At 41.3% G+C, this 18,730-nt stretch overlaps 3 protein-coding genes across 3 annotated transcripts; 2 read left to right on the top strand and 1 right to left on the bottom strand.

Moving 5' to 3' along the window:
* The first annotated feature begins 614 nt into the window (after nucleotides 1-614).
* LOC127367108 (uncharacterized) lies at nucleotides 615-4,536 on the top strand. The gene is made up of 2 exons (XM_051406670.1): nucleotides 615-924; nucleotides 1,587-4,536. Exon 2 carries the CDS (start codon nucleotides 1,601-1,603, stop codon nucleotides 2,411-2,413), a length of 813 nt encoding a protein of 270 aa, XP_051262630.1. The 5' UTR covers nucleotides 615-924; nucleotides 1,587-1,600; the 3' UTR covers nucleotides 2,414-4,536.
* An 847-nt stretch (nucleotides 4,537-5,383) lies between these two features.
* On the top strand, nucleotides 5,384-8,844 carry LOC127367116 (protein Bouncer-like). Its single transcript, XM_051406687.1, has 3 exons — nucleotides 5,384-5,569; nucleotides 7,156-7,323; nucleotides 7,479-8,844. The coding sequence occupies exons 1-3, from the start codon at nucleotides 5,515-5,517 to the stop codon at nucleotides 7,706-7,708; spliced, it is 453 nt and encodes a 150-aa protein (XP_051262647.1). The 5' UTR covers nucleotides 5,384-5,514; the 3' UTR covers nucleotides 7,709-8,844.
* Nucleotides 8,185-18,484, bottom strand: msh5 (mutS homolog 5; the record flags this gene model as incomplete). The annotated part of the gene is made up of 25 exons (XM_051407102.1): nucleotides 8,185-8,316; nucleotides 8,399-8,472; nucleotides 8,600-8,737; nucleotides 8,995-9,141; nucleotides 11,024-11,098; nucleotides 11,324-11,473; nucleotides 12,414-12,540; nucleotides 12,755-12,873; nucleotides 13,599-13,666; nucleotides 13,782-13,869; nucleotides 13,969-14,055; nucleotides 14,214-14,323; nucleotides 14,478-14,550; nucleotides 14,685-14,813; nucleotides 14,907-14,969; nucleotides 15,107-15,245; nucleotides 16,096-16,141; nucleotides 16,231-16,313; nucleotides 16,785-16,820; nucleotides 17,158-17,267; nucleotides 17,410-17,531; nucleotides 17,643-17,696; nucleotides 18,016-18,096; nucleotides 18,198-18,321; nucleotides 18,404-18,484. Coding segments are annotated over 25 exons (2,445 nt in total), but the record flags the coding sequence as incomplete, so codon positions are not given.
* Nucleotides 18,485-18,730: the final 246 nt, after the last annotated feature.

Below are 18,730 nucleotides of genomic sequence, written 5' to 3'. Positions count from 1 at the left end.
TCTCCTGCACACTTTGGGAGTCTGAGCTGTATTCAAATATATCTGCAACTTCACTGCTAGAGGTGACAAACCAACAAAACACTACCGGTGTCGCCTCAAGTGACAACACTTTTTTTTAAAATCAGACTTCACACAGCTCCCTCTGGAGCCACTAAAGGCTTGAAGCAACTTTTAGTTACATATGCAGAAGTCCTCCCCAAAACCTGTGAACAGACTTTGATGTGCAAAATTGATGGAGTTCCCCTTTAAGCAAAATACAAGCATCTGCTAATTGATTTTCATGCTGTAACTGATTGGAAACCATACTGCAAATTATGTGTTTAAGAAATGTAAAGTGTACATGGTTGTATGCAGTATTTGTATTAAAAGGAGATAAATGTGTCTTTCAGTAAGGGGTGTTTTATTGTTTTGTTTTTTATGTATTTACATTTTTCATGTTTCTGGTGGAGTTTAGTAATGTCTCTCTTTTGGTACTTTAACACTTGATGGCCGGTGATCACTAAGAATAACTGGGCTCACCGTGGGACTGGCCTGGACCAGCCACAGATTCCCACGACCCCTCCTCTATACACACACACACACACACACACACACACACACAACACACACACACACACAGACAAATCAAAACACAGGCTGCATAGGCGCACAAGCAGCGAGGAGACAGAGAGGCAGAGCAGCTTTGCACCACTTTTAGTGAGACTTAATATAAAAGCCACATTTCAGGCTCCGCAGCAGCCGCTGGCTCACACAGTGAAGTCAAGGATGAAAAACGTCTAAATCTGAGGAGGAACTGGGTGAAAGTCGGGATTTAACCGCGAATCAAACACTCGCGGAGGAGTGGGGGAATAACGCAACTCGGGGTTATTTATTTTGATAATGCCGAGGACCCAGTTTATGCTTCGGATTGACGTTCAGAACAAGGCAAGTACTCAATGTGATTTTATATCAACTGCGTTAAAGTAACCGAACAGTTGACTGCAGTGAATAACTGTAGTCAGCAACAGTGCTGTCGAGCACCACGAATTAAAATACAACATTAAAAATGCATGCGTAAGAGCACTTATGAAACAGGACTTGATAGGCAATTTATCATCCTCGTTTGCGTCCTGTTGAGTCACCCGTTCACTTGCCCCGGGGGGGAATTATATCATGAGTTCAGTTGGAGCAAGTAACGCGGTAATGTGACTCAATTTCCATGACTGCAGTGTGATTGTGAAGTGAAAGTCCCATGGTCCTGAAAGGGGTCAGTCGTTTTTATTCCCATTATAATGAAAGAGTGTTTGAATAACAGTTCAGAGCGGGTTCAGAGGGGCTGCCTGCTGCAGGGTCGAGGAGAGAGTGGAGAGTCTCTGTGTGGCTCCACAGAGACACTGGAGGAGCTGCAGAAGGGTTGGCATCTCATTAACTCGGCCACATGTCTTATTAAAGCAGCTATTTCCTGTTGAGTGCAATGCAGAGTAAACTATCTTCTCTCCAACACCCCAGAGCTCACCCTCTGATGCTGCATGCAACACTTTCCTGCTTAATTCTTATGTTTCTGCTCTTTGTCCTCTTTTTTCCGTGTCGTCTTCTCCCCTGTTCAGTCTGAAGCCAGAGGATGACAGCAACCAGTCCCGTCTGCAGCCCCGTCTCCTCCCGCTCCACCCAGTCATCACCCGTTTGCCTCCCAGCATGCCAGAGACACCTGAGGAAAGGCACAGTCCTCCAAACCAAACTGCACCTGCGCTCTGCCCCAGGTGTGTGGCTAATGCTGGGTGTAGCGGTGGTGCTGGTGGGGATGGGCGTTGCGGTGGCGGGCTACATATCCGCAGCACCAAAGCCTGTGGCTGGTAGAGGGACCACCCACGTTGACAGGATGAAACTGGCCGGGCCCGCGGTCATGGGAGTGGGTTTGTTCATCTTCATCTGCGCCGCCACGCTGCTGTACGAGAACCGGGACCTTGAAATTCGGGGACAGGGACGAGGGACACCTGACGACCTTGAGGATCTGAAGGGAGGAAGTGGCTGGGAGGATTCGCAGGAGCAGCCCAGCTTTAGCTGTCAGGAGCAGTGGGAGTGTAAAGATGAAGAGCAGGGATGCTGGGCCACTCCGGCCCACACACTGCCCCTCTCGAACCAGAACTGTGGTCCTCCTCCTCGCAGGAGCAGAGACAACATTGACAGCGGACCATCACCGCCGCCGCCGCCGCCTTCAGATGCTGGAGGTAGAGATGACAAAGACAGAGAGAAGGAGGAGAAGGAGGGAAGGTCAACCCTGCTGGCCCAAGTTCTGCACCACCAGGAGCCAACTCCTCACCCTCCCTCCCCCTGCCCGTCCATCTCTCACTGCTCCGTCTACTCAGACTCTTGCAACTCCAGTGAAATCAACTTCAACATACGGACAGGCTCTCCTCTGCCGCCTCAACACTGAACCCCCTGCCGGGTTCAACTTCTACTGTCTCATAAAATATGCATGTTGAGATACATTTGAACATTTCACGTGCAGACACACTCTAAAGACAAGACTATGCATTCCTCAATAAACAGATGAAATGTTTGTTGGTATGTTTTAGTGCCTCCGAGTGGCGCAGTGGCTCTGACTCACTGTCTGTGAAGGGTGTTTTTGTCCTACATCGTTCTCTGACTCACCCACATTTGAAAGATTGGAGCTATGCTGTTTGATGTCAACTCGCCATCTTGTTGTTTTTGAACTTACCCATGCCCAAAATCCCAAAAGCCACTGCTTGTTTGACCATATTTGGACGTGAGGAGGATTGCTGAAAACTTATTTGGGGGCCATACAGGGAGATGGACACACTCACTCTCTCTCTCTCTCTCTCTCTCTCTGACAAACACACACACAACCTCTTTACAGAGATACAGCGTCTACATTTCTTTGCTGGAGAGGTTTGGTTAAGAGGATGAGCCAGATTAGGTCTCAAATAAGTCTTTATCTAATCTCACACATACTGTAGTCTACTCTTTATCTGAGGGAAATTGTGTCTCGGTATAAACAAGAGAAGCACCTAAGGCCACACTCCACTCACTCGACACCTACAGCCACACTATAAATACCAGCTGGTTCTCCGTACACATGTAAGTGTGGACTCGAGTTATAGTTTTTTTTTTTACTGTAATTCAAAATTTTTTTTTTTTTATTCACAGTGTCAGCTGCTCAGTTTTCTTCCTTTTTCTCGAGTGTGGTGAGGTGAGATCTTAAAGAATTTCAATCAGATGGCGGATACAAAAGAAAAGAGCAAGGACTTATTAAAAAAAAGCGAAATCTGGTGAGGCTGTTATGAGTTATTCCTGACGCAGCGTAACTGAGAAAAGCGGTCCTGTGAGTCGTGTAACTGAGCCTCACTCTCCCACCATCCCGACCTTTCATCTTTTCTCTCTCTCTCTTCTTCTGATTCCTACGCTTTATTCAAATACTCCGTCCTCCGTCTCGGTCCTTGGCTTGTGCAAAACAGCCAAAATACAGAAAGTAGAGCAAAACAATGCAGAGTAAAAAAAAAAAGAAAAAGTTATCGGGTCCAATTAAGGAAAAGTGAGCATGTTTGAGCAGGCGGAGAGGTAAGGAGGTAGGATTTTAATTATCGCCAGCATTTTCTCCTCCAGCCTCTAATTACACAGGGGATCAGTCTGAAGGTTTTTATAGGTGCTTTAGGACTGCAGAGTATTTCCTTGTTGTTCGGGCCCATGCTGGGATCCTGCCATCCAGATGACGACTGAGACTGAAGTGTACAGTAATTTGCAGCCACACATTTCACTCACTAAAAACAGCACCCATCTCCCTCTCTCTCCCTCTCTCTCTCACACACATAAATTCACATACACAAAGGCTCAGTAAGAGGGTATTGTGTCGGCACAGTGTGCCGTTTTTGAGGTGCTGCATGTATCTCTCAGTAGCAGGGATGAGTTGGGGAGATGTGTCGGAATCTTGCAACAAGCTGCAAGCAGCCTCCTTCGCACTTATCGCTCAGAAAAAGCAGCTCTCTCTGCACTCTCACACATACACCATTCCTTCTCAGTGTGAGCTGCTCTGATGTCTTTACATTTAGAAGGAAATGTGCTGCATGGTAGAGCTGCCACCAAAGATTATTTTCAGTAATCTGGATATTCTCTTGATTTTTTATTCTATAATCAAATCCCAGTTTATTAGGTACACCTAGCTGAAACTAGTGCAGTCTACTACAACAGACCTGCAATAATAATGAAGGTTATATAATGTTTTAGAGGGGTTGTTCAACATCATTCAACATCATCTTGGAGGCTGCAGTTTGTCGTGCTGTTTGATTCTCTTGCGTCCACCCCATTTATATCAATGAGGATAGGCTAAATAACCTCTCTGTATTATACAATACAGTTCCACAGCCACAAACCACATCTTCTAAAATGATCACAAAGTTGTCAGAAAATAGTGAAAAATGTCTTTAAATTGCATAAAATTGCATGCTTTGTCCAAACAACTGCCTACAATTCAGAGATGCTGAGTTTACTATCATATAAGACAAGTAAAAGCAATAAATCTTCACATTTAAGAAGCTGAAACCAGCAAATGTTTGACATTGTTTCTTAAGAAATGACCCAAATGATTAATCCAGCAACCATTTCAGCTCTGTTAATTATACTCTTGTTTCTTCATACACATGTTGTATATTGATTTACAAGAAATCTCAATATCATTTACGCACATGCAACAACAGCACTGCAGCAACGGAGAATACAAGCCATCTTTGAGGTTTCTCATGTGTACATCAGTGTGTGTGTGTATGTGTGTGTACGACAGTGTTGTTACATAATTCAGCAACACACATTTTTTGCTGCATTGAGAGTACAACTGAATCGAATTCCCTCCTCTGAGAGATTAGTGTGTGTGTGTGTGTGTGTGTGTGTTGATACATATCTGAGCAGACGTACCAGAGGCTGTAAGCTGCTTAACCCTGCGCTGACTCAGGACACATGCAATTTCGCTGTTCCTTAAGAGAGAGAGGAGCTATGATAAACATTTTAAAAAAGATGTGAGTAGCTGAGGATCAACCAGCCTGAAGAAACTGTCTTTTTCTGCTCAAAGACTTCACCTGTTACAGCAGGAAAAAGGATTCAGTAAAGATGTCTCTGTAAAAAGAAGTGAGAAGCATCAGCTGGATGGAGAAATGTTTTCCACCACCTTTTGTCTACATCTGGCATTCGTTATTTCATCTAAGCAGAGGGATGAGTTACCGGCTTGATTTTATATGTAACATTCACGCTGTATCTTCTGTTAAAGCAGCTAATAAACCAAATTACATTTTCTGACATTTAAGGAGACACTAAATCCTTCTGGTTGCCAAACTCCACATCTCACCCCTCGTCTCTCACAGACCCCCCCCGAAACTCCCCTTGTTTGATCATCTGCAGCCGTCCGGCAGCTGTGATTGGTGCTGGACAATAAGCAGGTGTATTCCTGACTAATCCAATTTTAGCCCTGCTTCCGGACCCCTAAGCAGTCCGCATGATGCAGTCAATGGAATAAGTATTCCACTCAAAATGAAAGGACTACTATTCTGTATTTTTGCCATCATGATGCTCACACCTGTTCAAGGTAAGATGATGTAGATAAATAGTTGGTGATGATCAAACTATTTCCTCTGTTCTAAAATGTTGCTGCTACAAGAACTACGAGAAAGTTAATAGCCTTAATATGTGAAATACTAACAGGGCTTATTCTTTCTGTCCATATGGTCTAATACAACTGCCCTACAGGTGAAATCCTCTAATGTCCAGTTTTGTCTACAACCCCAAAATATTCAATTTACTATAATGTAAAACAATAAATAGCAGAAAATCCAACCATCAAAATTGATTGATTATCAGAATCACATTTTGTGTAAATCCATGAATCGATTAAGCATCGCAGCTCTGCAATTAATCCAAACTTCATGAACGGTACAGCTTTAAGTTTTTTGTTGATTGTATTAGACCGCACTGACTAGGCACCTAATGAACAGGCAATTAAGTATACATTTATTAAGTCTGTACTCTTCTCACACTAAACTTCACCTCACTACTCTTGTGTGTTTGTTCACCTGAGCTAGATTTAGCTAACAAGATGAGGAAGGGATAAGGATTGTGAGTCTCCCTTATCCTTGTAACATTACTTAGGCTGGCCATTTGGCAGCTGCGTGTGCTCTGACAATGAACTTCAAACGTAAATCTCAGACATTCAAGACTACCATGCAAAGTAATTGTATGCAAATATGCTGTCTTTACAATTATTTGAATAAGAAATGACAAATTTATTATGAGATTAAAATGAAAATTTTCAGCCATATTTGACAGTTTTTTTGTTCTGTCACCTATTTCTCACTGCCAATAAATCACTAATTTTAGGAAGAAGCCTCTGTGCATTTCAAGAGCTAATGTGTGGCTTTAGTGGCATTATTTTAAAGGATTGTGCAGTACAGTGTGGTAAGAAGGGTATGTCCCGCTCCTGCACTACGTTCTGCTGCCAATTCTTTATATTAATTCCAGTATCTGTCTGGTTAATAAAAACATGATGCAGCCTGAAGACTTGGAGCACTCCCTGAATAACACAAGTCATCCACTCAAAGAAACAAACTCCAGAGTGCTGCTGAATAAACGAAATATTTCTGAGATACTCAAAGGTTTCGGCAGAATCTGGCTCATCACTTTGGCTTGATGTCTTCGACAGCGCTCCAACACTTCACACATTCAGCACCCTCAGAATAATAAATGTGTCCAACTAGCTATTACATAAATGCCTCAAAATCTGAATAATCCAAAGCCATTCATCCATTAACCTGACATCTATATTGCTAGTAGTTCATATTCTCTGTTCTTACCTTATTGTACAGTTATCTGTTTTTTAGTATTGTTTTATTGATCAGCTGATTTTGCCTGCAACCTTTTAACTTGCTGTATTGGTCAGGTCTTTCTTGTAAAATAACTTTACAATCTCAATGGGAGATCTGGTTAAATAGAGGTTAAGTAAAATTAAAACCTTTTTGTCCTTTTTACTCAATATATTGGACATACAATTTGAATTTTCAATAACAATAATTAATTCAGTAACATTTCTTTTGTTGCTGTTAGATACGGTCTCCTTTGTTCTGTCAAAATTCATTTCTTTACTGTGTCTCATTTCTTATTTTTGTTCATTGGGCTCAGGTGAGGATGAAGAGCAGCTAGAGCAGCTTATGGAGTCAGTGGAATTTGAGGAAGAGGAAGAGTTTCTGGAGTGTTTCCGTTGTGACCTGGGCTTCTGGGATGCCTGCTACACCACCGAAACCAACTGCAGCCACGGGGAGCTCTGCTACACGGGCAGAGGGAAGGCAGGTGTGTTGGATAAGACTGTATTTTTCAGTGTATGTTTATTAATAAATATATATGCGTTAGAGGGTGTAAATGTTATCAGGGTAAAATTATAAAATGTATTTTGCTCTAATTTACATAGAGATGTTATACTGAATACCGTTGTCTTGTCTCCCCAGCTGACACTCTGGACATTAAGACTTTAGGTTGTGTGAAGGCAGAAGAGTGCAGCGTGGAAACCACAGTGGAGCTCTTCTCTAACAAAACAATCTTTGTCATGACCAAACACTGCTGCGACACGCCCTTCTGCAACACATCACACAAACTTCCAATAACCACACTTTTGTATCTCATTATGGCCGTCCTAACTTCCTGGCACCTCACTGAAGCCTCAACGGGATCACAATAAACAACTTGCATTTATTTATGTTGTCAAAACAAAGAGGAGAAGACTGTGTGAAGTGATGCTGAAAGGACTTGAACCATATGGTGAAGAAAAATCACCAGCTCTGCAGACTTTTTGTACTATCCAATAGACTACTGAATTAGAAAAACACTATTTAGATAATTCTGGCATTAACATATTAATTTAGAAAGACTTTAATCCAACCAAGCTGTTGTGTCTCATATTCAACATGGTATTTCTACTGAACCAAACACAAGAAGAAATCAAGCTGCTACAACATAAACCTCTACAACATATGCAGTATGACACATATTTCAGTCATACTGTATACGTATTATAGTATAATATATTTCTTGTCATGTATTTAGATATATGTATCCTGTCTGTAGGTAGAACATCAGTAAAAGCCTGACCAACTGAAAACATTAGACAGTGAATGAACAAACTGACCACAGAGCTGTAGAAATGTGTGCAACTGCAGCAGAGCCGTTCAGCTGTGGTTCAGCAGCTCCCCAGCAGAGGGCAGGAACTCCTCTTTCATGAAGTGCTGAAGGTCCAAATCTTTGTCCTCCAGGTCGAGGCTCAGGAACTTCTCCACCACAGACCTGCACCTGTCGGTCACACTCTGCTTCACTTACACTGCTCTCTGTGTTGGTTTTCATTGTCATTCTGTGATACTAGAGTTTAACAAACCTCTTTGCCTGCTCATCCGATGATGCTTTGTCAATACGTTTGATGGACCTTCCTGTCCGGTACAGTTCAGACACCTGAGTAAACACACACAGCCACAAACAGTCAGTCTATGTCAGCATACTACTGTTTATCTCTGTGTGTGTGTGTGTGTGTGTGTGTGTGTGTGTGTGTGTGTGTGTATGTATCCGTGTATGTGTTTACCTCAACTCCTCTCTGTACAAGGCTGATTGGCAAGCCTGCCAATGTAGCGATGTTGGCAGCATAGCTGGACTGACAGATCCCTTCCTTGAGTTGGTACAGAAACACCAACTCATCCCCGTCCACTGCTGTCTCTAGAGTCTAACACACACACACACACACACACACACACACACACACACACACACACACACCCACCTAAAACTCACATACGCAAATAAACTTAAACAAGCTAAAACAAATCTCAATTGGAGTCTCATTTGGTCATTTGGATGTTTTGCTGTCAACAATATTCTGCAGCACATTATTTTACCATCATGAAATCTCAGTGAACCTTCACAAAATGCTTCAGGCAACATTTTATCGTTGTGCAAGCTCAGTTGAGTATCTCTCACTACCAGAAGAGACAGCAGGCCCGAGGAGGGTAGCAGGCCCAGCTGCAGCAAACTGTGGAAGTTAGTAGCCAACAGGACATGAGGTACATCCATGGGAGCTTTTCTCAGCCAATGAGAGATTGATGCAGCCAGCAGGGACAGTCCATCCACCTGAAGGGGAACGTTACATGGATGTGTTTTCAGTGCAGTGATGAAGCAGCTATTGGCCAAACAATTCAGTCACGATTCAGGTTAAGCTCTTTACACAAACCCCTGATAGCACGAGATTGAGTTGGTGCCAGAATAAACCAATTAACATTCCTGTCTACTGGTTTGTGGATTAAGAGGTCCACCTATCAGATGCCTCGCTTTCTTTTGAACAACAGCCAAGCAGAAGTATCACAAAAACAAATGTTAACTTAATTAACAAATGTTAGGTAATGTATGTAAGGTTTCACATTTGCAAATGAATTGCTATTTATTCTAATTAATATTAAAGTAAACCAGGAATCTTGAGTAAATGTACAATTTAGGAGGAATACATGTATCCCCTGTACACAAGAACAGACTTTAAGTAATCATAGCCTAGGATATATCAATGTTTGTGTGTTTATGATTAAACTTTTGTTGTACAAACATTCTGCAGTTTTCCATCTTTGTCCAACCACCTGAATTACTTACAGGAAAGGAAACCAACAGCAGCAGCAGTGTAGACATCCAGATATAAACTCTATTTGGTGGGGAATTTTGTATTTAATTCTGATAGTGTACAAAAGACAGACAAGACATGTGGTCAAAGACAGAGGGGGTATGACATGCAACAAAGAACTAGGCCTTGTGGTTATGGGGTACATGTCGCCACCTACAGGCAAGGAAAGCAGTAGCTGCTTACATTTTAACATGCACCACCTGCAGGTAAGAGGGTTAGAGCTGTTTTTATGTGTATGTACTTGTGAGGTTTTACATTTCACAGTGTGTCAAACGTACCTCCAGCAGATATTACTGTAAAAACTCAGATATAATAGAAACACAGTTCACCCTGTTTGTTGTATTATGTTATATACATATTCCTGTCAAGTTGATTTGACGAACTTCTTGGCAAACAGTTTTTCACCTGAAGCAGGTACAGACGACATTACAACAACAACATTCAGTTGGAGTCGTGTTTTTGGCCATCCAGTCAATATTCACTCACGTCTAGCCCTGTTTCTGGTCTCTGCCAACTCCTGAGGGAAATATGTTGCTCTTTAGCTTCTAAACGCTCCATTATGTTCAACAGCTAGTCGCTAAATGTGTCCATCTGTCGTTCTGTGTTAAGCAGATTGTGTACAGTGGGTTTTTCAGCCAAAAACCACTGCTGCTGCTGACAAGACTGAAAGTTCTCACCATAAAGTTCTGTAAAGCCGAGGGGAGTCACATTGTTTTCATATTGTCATATTATTATAATAAAAATATTGATAAAAGCTAATTTAATCTATGACCTGGGCTGAGATAGGACTTATTCAACCTACTTTGGTAATTTTCTCTTAATGTTTCTAGAACCTTCTTCTCACACCTCTATTTTTCCTTTAGACAAATAAAATTGGTCTGGACCCTCTACGTCCCTCTCCAGAGTAACCTGGCAGACAGTGATGGAGGACAGAGAAGATAATGATACTCAGAGCACTGTGAACTGTGCACATTTCTCAGTATCCAGCTGGAAATATCCTACAGCTACCAAAACTAAAATATAAATGTAAAAACACACACAAACAGCTATTGAAAAACAGCAGGTATAACAGCCTTTGCCGCAAGTTGCATTATTACTTCCCTTACCTATAGATGGAGCACATCAACACCTCTATATCTACAGCTTCGAACAGCTGCTGCTATTTTGTTGCTGATAGGTGACACATGTTGGGCTGAACTGAAGGTCTGTTCGTGCTGCAGCTCTAAATTGTATAATATTGGCTGGGATTGGTTTCAGGCGCTTCACATCGGTGACACTGTGTGTACTTGTTATGCGTATACATATGTATTTAATTCACAAAGCACTGGAACAAGTTCTTCTTACTGTGTTAGTTCCCTTTCCAAATTCATCGATGAGAACTAATGAGTTGCCAGTACTGCTGTTGAGAGCCTGGGCCATCTGGAGAACAGAGACACAAAATGTTACACCACTTTGCTGTTTTATTGTCTGTGTGTGTGTGTGTGTTATGGCTGTGGGCAGTAGTTGTTTTATAAAAATGTCTTAACAGGTGGAGAGTGGGAGTGGAGCTGGAGGACAGTAGTGTTGGAAGTTCATATCTTTTATTTCCACACCCACACACAGCTTGTGTGTGTAAAAGTGTGTGTGCGTGAGTGTGTTAGGTACCTGGTTAAGGTCTATCATGAAGGTGCTGAGGCCCACAGACACAGACTCTCTGCTCTGCATGCGGGTAAAGATCCCATCCACCAGACCGATCTCTGCCTCTTTTGCAGGCACATCTGAGCCAATCAGAGCCATAAACACAATCAGACCCACCTGCCAAGTCAAATCAGAAAGCAGGTTAAGTCACAAGTCAAGGTTGGATGACAAGTGCTGTCCTGAGTCCCATCAGTGATCCTCAAGAGCAACCTGGAGGTAAAAACTCCCCTGAACAAAGTGTAAAATGAACATATTCTATTTGACAAACTTTATTGTCACCCCTAATTACAGTCCTCTGTGTTTTATGATAAAGTTGTGATTCACAGCTTCAAGACTTATTCTAATAATCAATAAAGTCAAAAAGTTTGGAGAGGGAAAATGTAAATCTTGTACATCATGGCAGCTGTCATCATCAATCAGAATTCTGAGGTTACTTGTATCTGTAATGCAACTACTGGTGCTGAATAAACAGATGTTGAAGGCAGACTTGTATAGCTTGACTGTTATTTTATTCATTAAACCTTTCTATTAGTTTTGCTGCAACTGTTTCCCTAATCACAGCTTATCACTATGCAGCAAAAGAAAAAAAGCATCTTTGGCCTCAAAACCTACCGTATATCAATCAAATTTCAGGTAAACAGGAAACTGAATCATGTACGTGCTGGGTCACATACAGAAACTGTGTTACTGTTACATAAATAGGTTGAGTATTATCAAGCTAGTCAAGACCACAAGCTATCACGTCCACCTCTGTGCCTCTCTTTAGCCACAGCTCTACTTTCCCAGGACCATTCAGCATTATTCTTTACCTATCCACCAGATGCCCCCAGACTTTCTCTTTCCATTACAGATCCTGCCACTCCGATCTGCCCTGCCATCATGCATTCCCTTCACCTGGCCTACTCCGCCCACTCCTCACCTGCAACTGATTCTATCATCAGCTACTCTGCATATATACTGCTCTACTTCCTTTGTTCATCACTAACTTGTTAAAGTTATCAAGGCTTTTGAACTTGTGCGTAATTGTTAGGAACATATTTTTTCCTGACCGCCCCACCTGTTTGAGGTAGATGCTCTTTCCAGATGAGTTGGGGCCAGTGATGATCTTAACTCTACCCTGCGACTCTGAGCTCTGGAAGGAGTTGGCCACAAACACAGGAGAGCACAACTCTAACAGTGGATGTCTAAAAAATCATAAAATACAGACATTTATCAACCCTGTAGTGCATTTTTATATTAAATACAACTTGTGCTTTATGTGTGTGTGCTGTGTATGTAATTAGTAATCAGATTAATGTTGGATCAGCTTATGTGGAATGATGACCTTACATAATCAAAGTTTTAGATTACAACTGAAGTACCAATATAATTGTTTCCATCTCGTGTATGAGTTCCTACCTGCCCTCTATGACTGTTATCTTCCTGTGGTTGGTTAGTTTGGGTGAGGTGTAGCCATACTCTTGGGAGGCACTGCTCAAAGCCATCAGACAGTCCAGCTCAGCAGTGAGATCCAGAATCTACACAACACACACATTAAACACAATGACTGTCCTGAACAGAGTAGTTTTGACCAATGAAAGAGCAGCAAAGCCAGAGCTCTAGTGTTTATTGTAGCTCAACGGGGTTGTGAATGTGAACTGAGACCTGAAACTGAGGTGCAGAATATGAGAATTTGGACCAAACTGACGATACAGATGGAAAACAAAGAAGTGGATTATGTTGCAGGAGCAATTTGAGAATTTTCTTTGGATGTTTTGATACTGCAGTAAGAGTAGATAAGTGTTAAAGTGACTTCACTTTAATAAAGCTTAATATTTTTTAGTCCATTTTTAATAAAGTTCATTGTTTATTTTACATTGATTTAATTGCCAAGTTGCAATCTGCCTAAAAGCAAGTACATCTTAACGACAGCTACGGTATTGTAAACGCAATAATTCATTATCTAACCTGAATGATAATTCTGTCCTGAAAAGTAACAATAAAACCTGCAATTACAGCAGGAAATTGCAGACCTATCTGTCGTGGGACAAATATCACAGCTCTTGAAATGAACTTCAGGACCATCAGGACCTGTTTCATAATCAAAATGTACAACATAACCCAAAGAAACACTGAAAGCTAATCACAACAAACACCTCCTACACACATTAACAGAGTTATTTTCATGCCAACAATCATTTTATCAGTGTGGGAGTCATGTTTAAACACTGGGACCTGGAAGTGTACAGGGATGCATACCAACCTTGTAGAGGGAGGCACTCCTCTCGAGGACTGTGTTCTGCAACTGTGCCATTACCGCCATCTCCATGTCTGAGAAACAGGAAGTATACCATCAGGAGAGCTATCAGAAGTTGTGGTCATTTCTAAAAACATCAGATACACAGCTATCAGGTAAACATTTTCTGCTAGTAAGAAGGTAAAAGACCTCGAATGTCACAGTGCAGGTCGCCTAGGAGGTCGTCTAGCTCCTTGGTTCTCTGGCTGCGGTAGTGCAGACGGTCCTCTGACAGAAACTAACCCACAAAGAAAAGGCAGAGTATTACAGCACAGGAGCAACTGTCATTTTGATGAACACAAACAAACAAAAACTTTACATGTTGACAAGATCATACACAAACCATAAAATCAAGCCCCTCTATCTCAAAATCCTCTTTTTCCAACATGCTGGGCAGGCGAGGGACAGATAACAGGAATCCAATCTGTAAGGAAAATTAAACAATGATAAAAGAGGACTGGTACGCGTGGTGCTTCAGAGAAACCAACAATTATGAAGTACATGAGCAAACCAGATGAGTAAATAAAAATGTAGTTGTTGGAAAGATATATATGAGATGATATGTAGGCATAAAGCTCAGACCAGAGGGATGTAGATGACGCAGCAGGAGGGGATGCGAGCATCCAGGTGTTCCAGCTCTTTTCTGGCTACATCTGTCAGGAAGTCGGACAACCCCATCATCCTCCTCTTCTCTGACAGAGGGAGGTAGCATTGTTAAAACTTTAAGTCAACCACAGTAAACTTATAGTAAACTTACTGATACAGGCTCATAACACTTGGAGATAACATATTATTGGACTGTTTAACTAACAGCTCTAGTTTTAAATCCAATACGAGGGCACTTACTCTCGTCAATTGCTGGATCCACATTCGTTTTGATGGTGAAGCGATTCTCAGCTAGGCTGGTTTCAAAATCCACCTACATATTTCAAGTCAGAGATGGAGTTCATTAACTCTCAACAGTCTGGAAAACAACTGTGATCTACTGAGCATGACAACAAAAGTCAGGAGATTTCTTGGATGTACAGCTGTGTATTAATGTGTGTATCTCACAACTCGGCTGATGAGTGAGGCAACATAGTGGAGGTCATCAGAGAAGCCTTCACTGATATCACGAAAGAGCTGAATGGACTGAGGCAGGTGTCGCACCGTGTCCCTGATAAACACTGCATTGTACACTGTCTGACAAAGACACACAGAAACGCAAAGTTCTGTACACATTTAACAGAACCTGTGTTGTGGATAAAGGATGTCAGGTAATACTGTAACTCCAACCTTGTAGAGACTCTGCCAATCGGTCACTTTGGTGTGAGAGAGAGACATCCTACGCAGAAGAGTCTAACACACACAAGCGCACACAAGGATTTGATTTAGGCAGTGTCATAATTTCTATGTTCACGTGGCGACACAGCAAATAGGGGGATAATTGGTCACAGATGTGGATAAAAAAGGAGGCCACTGGTCAGAGCTCTTACTGGTATGTTACTGATGTTGCGTAACGAGGACTGCAGGGTGCTCAGGGTGTCAGAGTTCCGCGGTGATGTGAAGAAACGTATCACTTCCTGTCTTCTGTGTAACACAGCCAGATCCTGTGTTGGTCGCAGAAACCACTGGCTGAGAGAAGAAGGGACATCACTTACATTAATGTTACTTCTATAAAGAAAACTAGTAGGCTTCCAGGTGGTGATAATAACCAGAGTTAATTGCTGTATGTATGCAAAAAAATAATAGTTGTGTAAAGAAAAATGGCACACAAATGTACATTCTCACAATAATCTCATAATGGAATTAGTTAAAAATGGAGCACCAAAAACAGATGATGTATTATGTTGGAAAAGCTGACATATTTATCTTGTTGCCATAGATACCAGCAGTGGTATGAAAACCTTGAAATTCCTGATACAAAAAGAAATCTTCTGCCTGAATCCCAAAACAGCAGTAAATATAAATTTGTAAATATATTACAAAACCCTTTTTTTTTTTTTTTGCTTTGGCAGTGTTTGTATCTAATGCTCCCAGTGTTCATAAGAATAAATCCACTTTCAATAAGTAGTTAGAATATGAATATTACATCAACTTTGACCAGAGAGTTATGATTAGATAATTGCTATCTTCTATGGATGATACAGACCACTTTGAATTTCTTCTGTTATTAGATTAGTTACAACCAGCTAATCTGCCTATTAGTCGTAGTCATAATAGAAGTATTAGTAGTACTGGTGGTGGTGCTGCAGCATTACTAGAAGTACCTGACATCAATCTCTCATACCAAATGCTTAGATTTGGCACAACTGTTACACAGCATGGTGGTAAAGACATAAGTTTAGTTTAACTAGATAATGAGGACATGCTAAAAGAATGAATAACCTTTTCTACTAAAGGCCTAATATTCTCTTTGGATGCAGTAAAGGTCCTTCATTATTTTTGTTGTGTTAACTGGACTCTAGCAAGAGGTGTTTCTGACCGTAGCAGTTTGGAGCCAAACTTGCACCTGCAGCGGTTCAGTATCCCTGTTACACACAGTAAGAACAAGCAAATAAACACAATTAGATAAGGCCGAGTGACAATGACTTGAACTGGTGCCTTCAGAGCTTCTTACCATAAAGACTGAGTCCCTCCTTTTCACCTGAATGCAGTTTGTACACTGACGGGTGAAGTTCTGATTTGAAGATCTGCAGTACACTACAACAAATACAAAATCTATAGCCACACCTTGTCACTTTTTTGTTTTTGCCTGCCTCACCTAATAATAAATCTGATTTGAATACCACATTCTATACAATTTCATACATTATATGTATTTATTAACTTATTTTTTAAAGAAATATTGTGTGTATCACAAACAAAAATACCAAATTAAAACAACAAACGAGAAAAAAACAACAGAAAATACAGACATAACAGAGCTATGGTTAAAAAATATATCAAATTAGAGCAAAAGTAAAATGAAAGCTCATAGATAAGCAAGTTGATATAAAAATTCTTCTTTTACAAATAATAGTTTAATTTATCTGTACTAAACAGCTGCACTGAAGGTTTTAGTTGTGAACAATTAATGCCAGTTTTGGGAGACAAGTGTCAGCTTTTAGGGACATACTGGTACATTGAACAAAGATAAATAATGTTATAGAGTCTAAGATAGGACACTCTTACCTGTAGGTGTCTCTGTCAATGCAAACAATGCCTTTACTATATTGGAAAGAAACAAAATACTTTTTAGAGAAGCAACATCTTTCATTCATAAAAACTTCTGAATCACATGAGACTGGAGTCTGGTTTGCTGGTAGATAGAGATTTAGAGAAATAGAGAGAACAGAGAAAATATAATACAGTAAATGTATGATATTATCCTACAGTGCACAGTGCCACAAATGCATGCCACTGCAGCCTGTTTGACAGACTAAAATCTGTGTAGCTAAATACAGAGCAGTACAAAATCACTCTTCATTGACAAAACTCATTATGAAGAATGTGCAATCACAGTCCTGTTAGTGTGTGTGAACATCTACATAAATGTGTGTCTTACAGTGTGTAGGCGTGGAACTGTAAGATAGGAACTCCAACACTGCTGTCTTCCAGCTCCACTCCCACTCTCCTCCTGTCCAGGCATTTCAGCAGAGCACCCATTGCCCTCAGCTACCCAACGGATGTATCCACACACACACACACACACACACACACACACACACAAGAAGACCACACAAAACACAATGATGGACAGTTAATGATCAGCTCCTGCACAACGATGGACTGATTGATATGTAGACAGCTGGCTCACCATCAGGGGAGAGTCAAAGGAGATACAGGAGGAGAGGTAGGACATTTTGTCTCTCTCTGAAATGGAGGCAGGAAGGAAAGGCAGATGGGCAGAAAGTAGCCTCTGCTTACCGACCTCCAGGCCTGCAACATTCAAACTTGTCTTCATTGCGGAAAATCATGCAAATTTAATGCAGAAATTATGCCTAAAAATTAATGAGGACATTTCGATATGATGGGTGGGCGTATGTTTACCAAAGTCAACATATGGATAAGTAACCACCTCTGGTCTATAGTCTGGGTTTGAACCTGGGATACAAAAGAGTGGAGTTTGAAAAAAAGAGAAGAAAAATTGTTTATTGTGGCAAAGAAAAAGCTATCAACAGTAGACACATGGCAGAATTGTGTCACTATAGTGTGTTCAGTAAAAGCCTTATGAAGCTGTGCAACATCGCTCTATCTTCTCCCTTATCACACTATCTGGCTGCAGTGTCAGGCAGACCTTATCTCATTTCATTCCCTTGACCCAGAAACGACTAGTCTCAAACCATGCAAAAACAAAACTTTCTGTGACATTTTTGTGTTTCTTCCCCCCAGGCTACGATAATTTCTGTCTCCCAGTACTCACCAAGTTGTTGCAGGAAGCGTGTCATGCAGCGCTCCTGCTTTGCACTAGTGATTATTACATGGGGACAAACCTCCTGGATGACTAGACAACAGAAACAGAAGCAAAAGTGGCAATTTATATACATAATTATAATTTCTGCACTATTAAAATTTGAATTATATAACAGGCTGTGTATTGTGTACCTCTGGCCAGCAGGTGGAGCTCGTAGTTGTCAGAAGTGTCTATCATGTAGTGTACAGAGGAGTCCTTACTATCATAGAAGCAGAGGCCTATCTGTCCATGCTGGACTACAACACTCAGTAAAACCTGGTAATAAACAAATACACGAGTGCATCTTACTGCTGCAACTGTTAACTACTCTGCTGGTGAGTGTGACCTATGACCTTACCGCAGGTGAGTCGTCCTCCTCTTCTTCGTCTCCAATTATGCCTGGTGGACCAGAAGCTAGCCCTCCTCCTCCTCCACCTCCTCCTCCTCCTCCACCTCCTCCTCCTCCTCCTCTCAGACTTTGCAGTGTTACCATGACCAGTTAATTCTAGATAAGAAAAGTCAAATGAAGATTGTAATTTAATCTCTCCAACGTTATATTAGTTATTTGACTATATTAAAAGGCACAGCATTCAAATTAAACTTTAGAAAACATAAACTTTAGCTAGATAATGGGCTGTTTATGTTAAATTAGTCAACAAAGCGGAGTTAAGTTAGTCCAAGTTAG

Source organism: Dicentrarchus labrax, unplaced genomic scaffold (genome assembly GCF_905237075.1).
Source record: "Dicentrarchus labrax unplaced genomic scaffold, dlabrax2021, whole genome shotgun sequence".
Taxonomy (NCBI): Eukaryota; Metazoa; Chordata; class Actinopteri; family Moronidae; genus Dicentrarchus; species Dicentrarchus labrax.
This window is presented reverse-complemented; position numbering and strand designations above follow the sequence as displayed.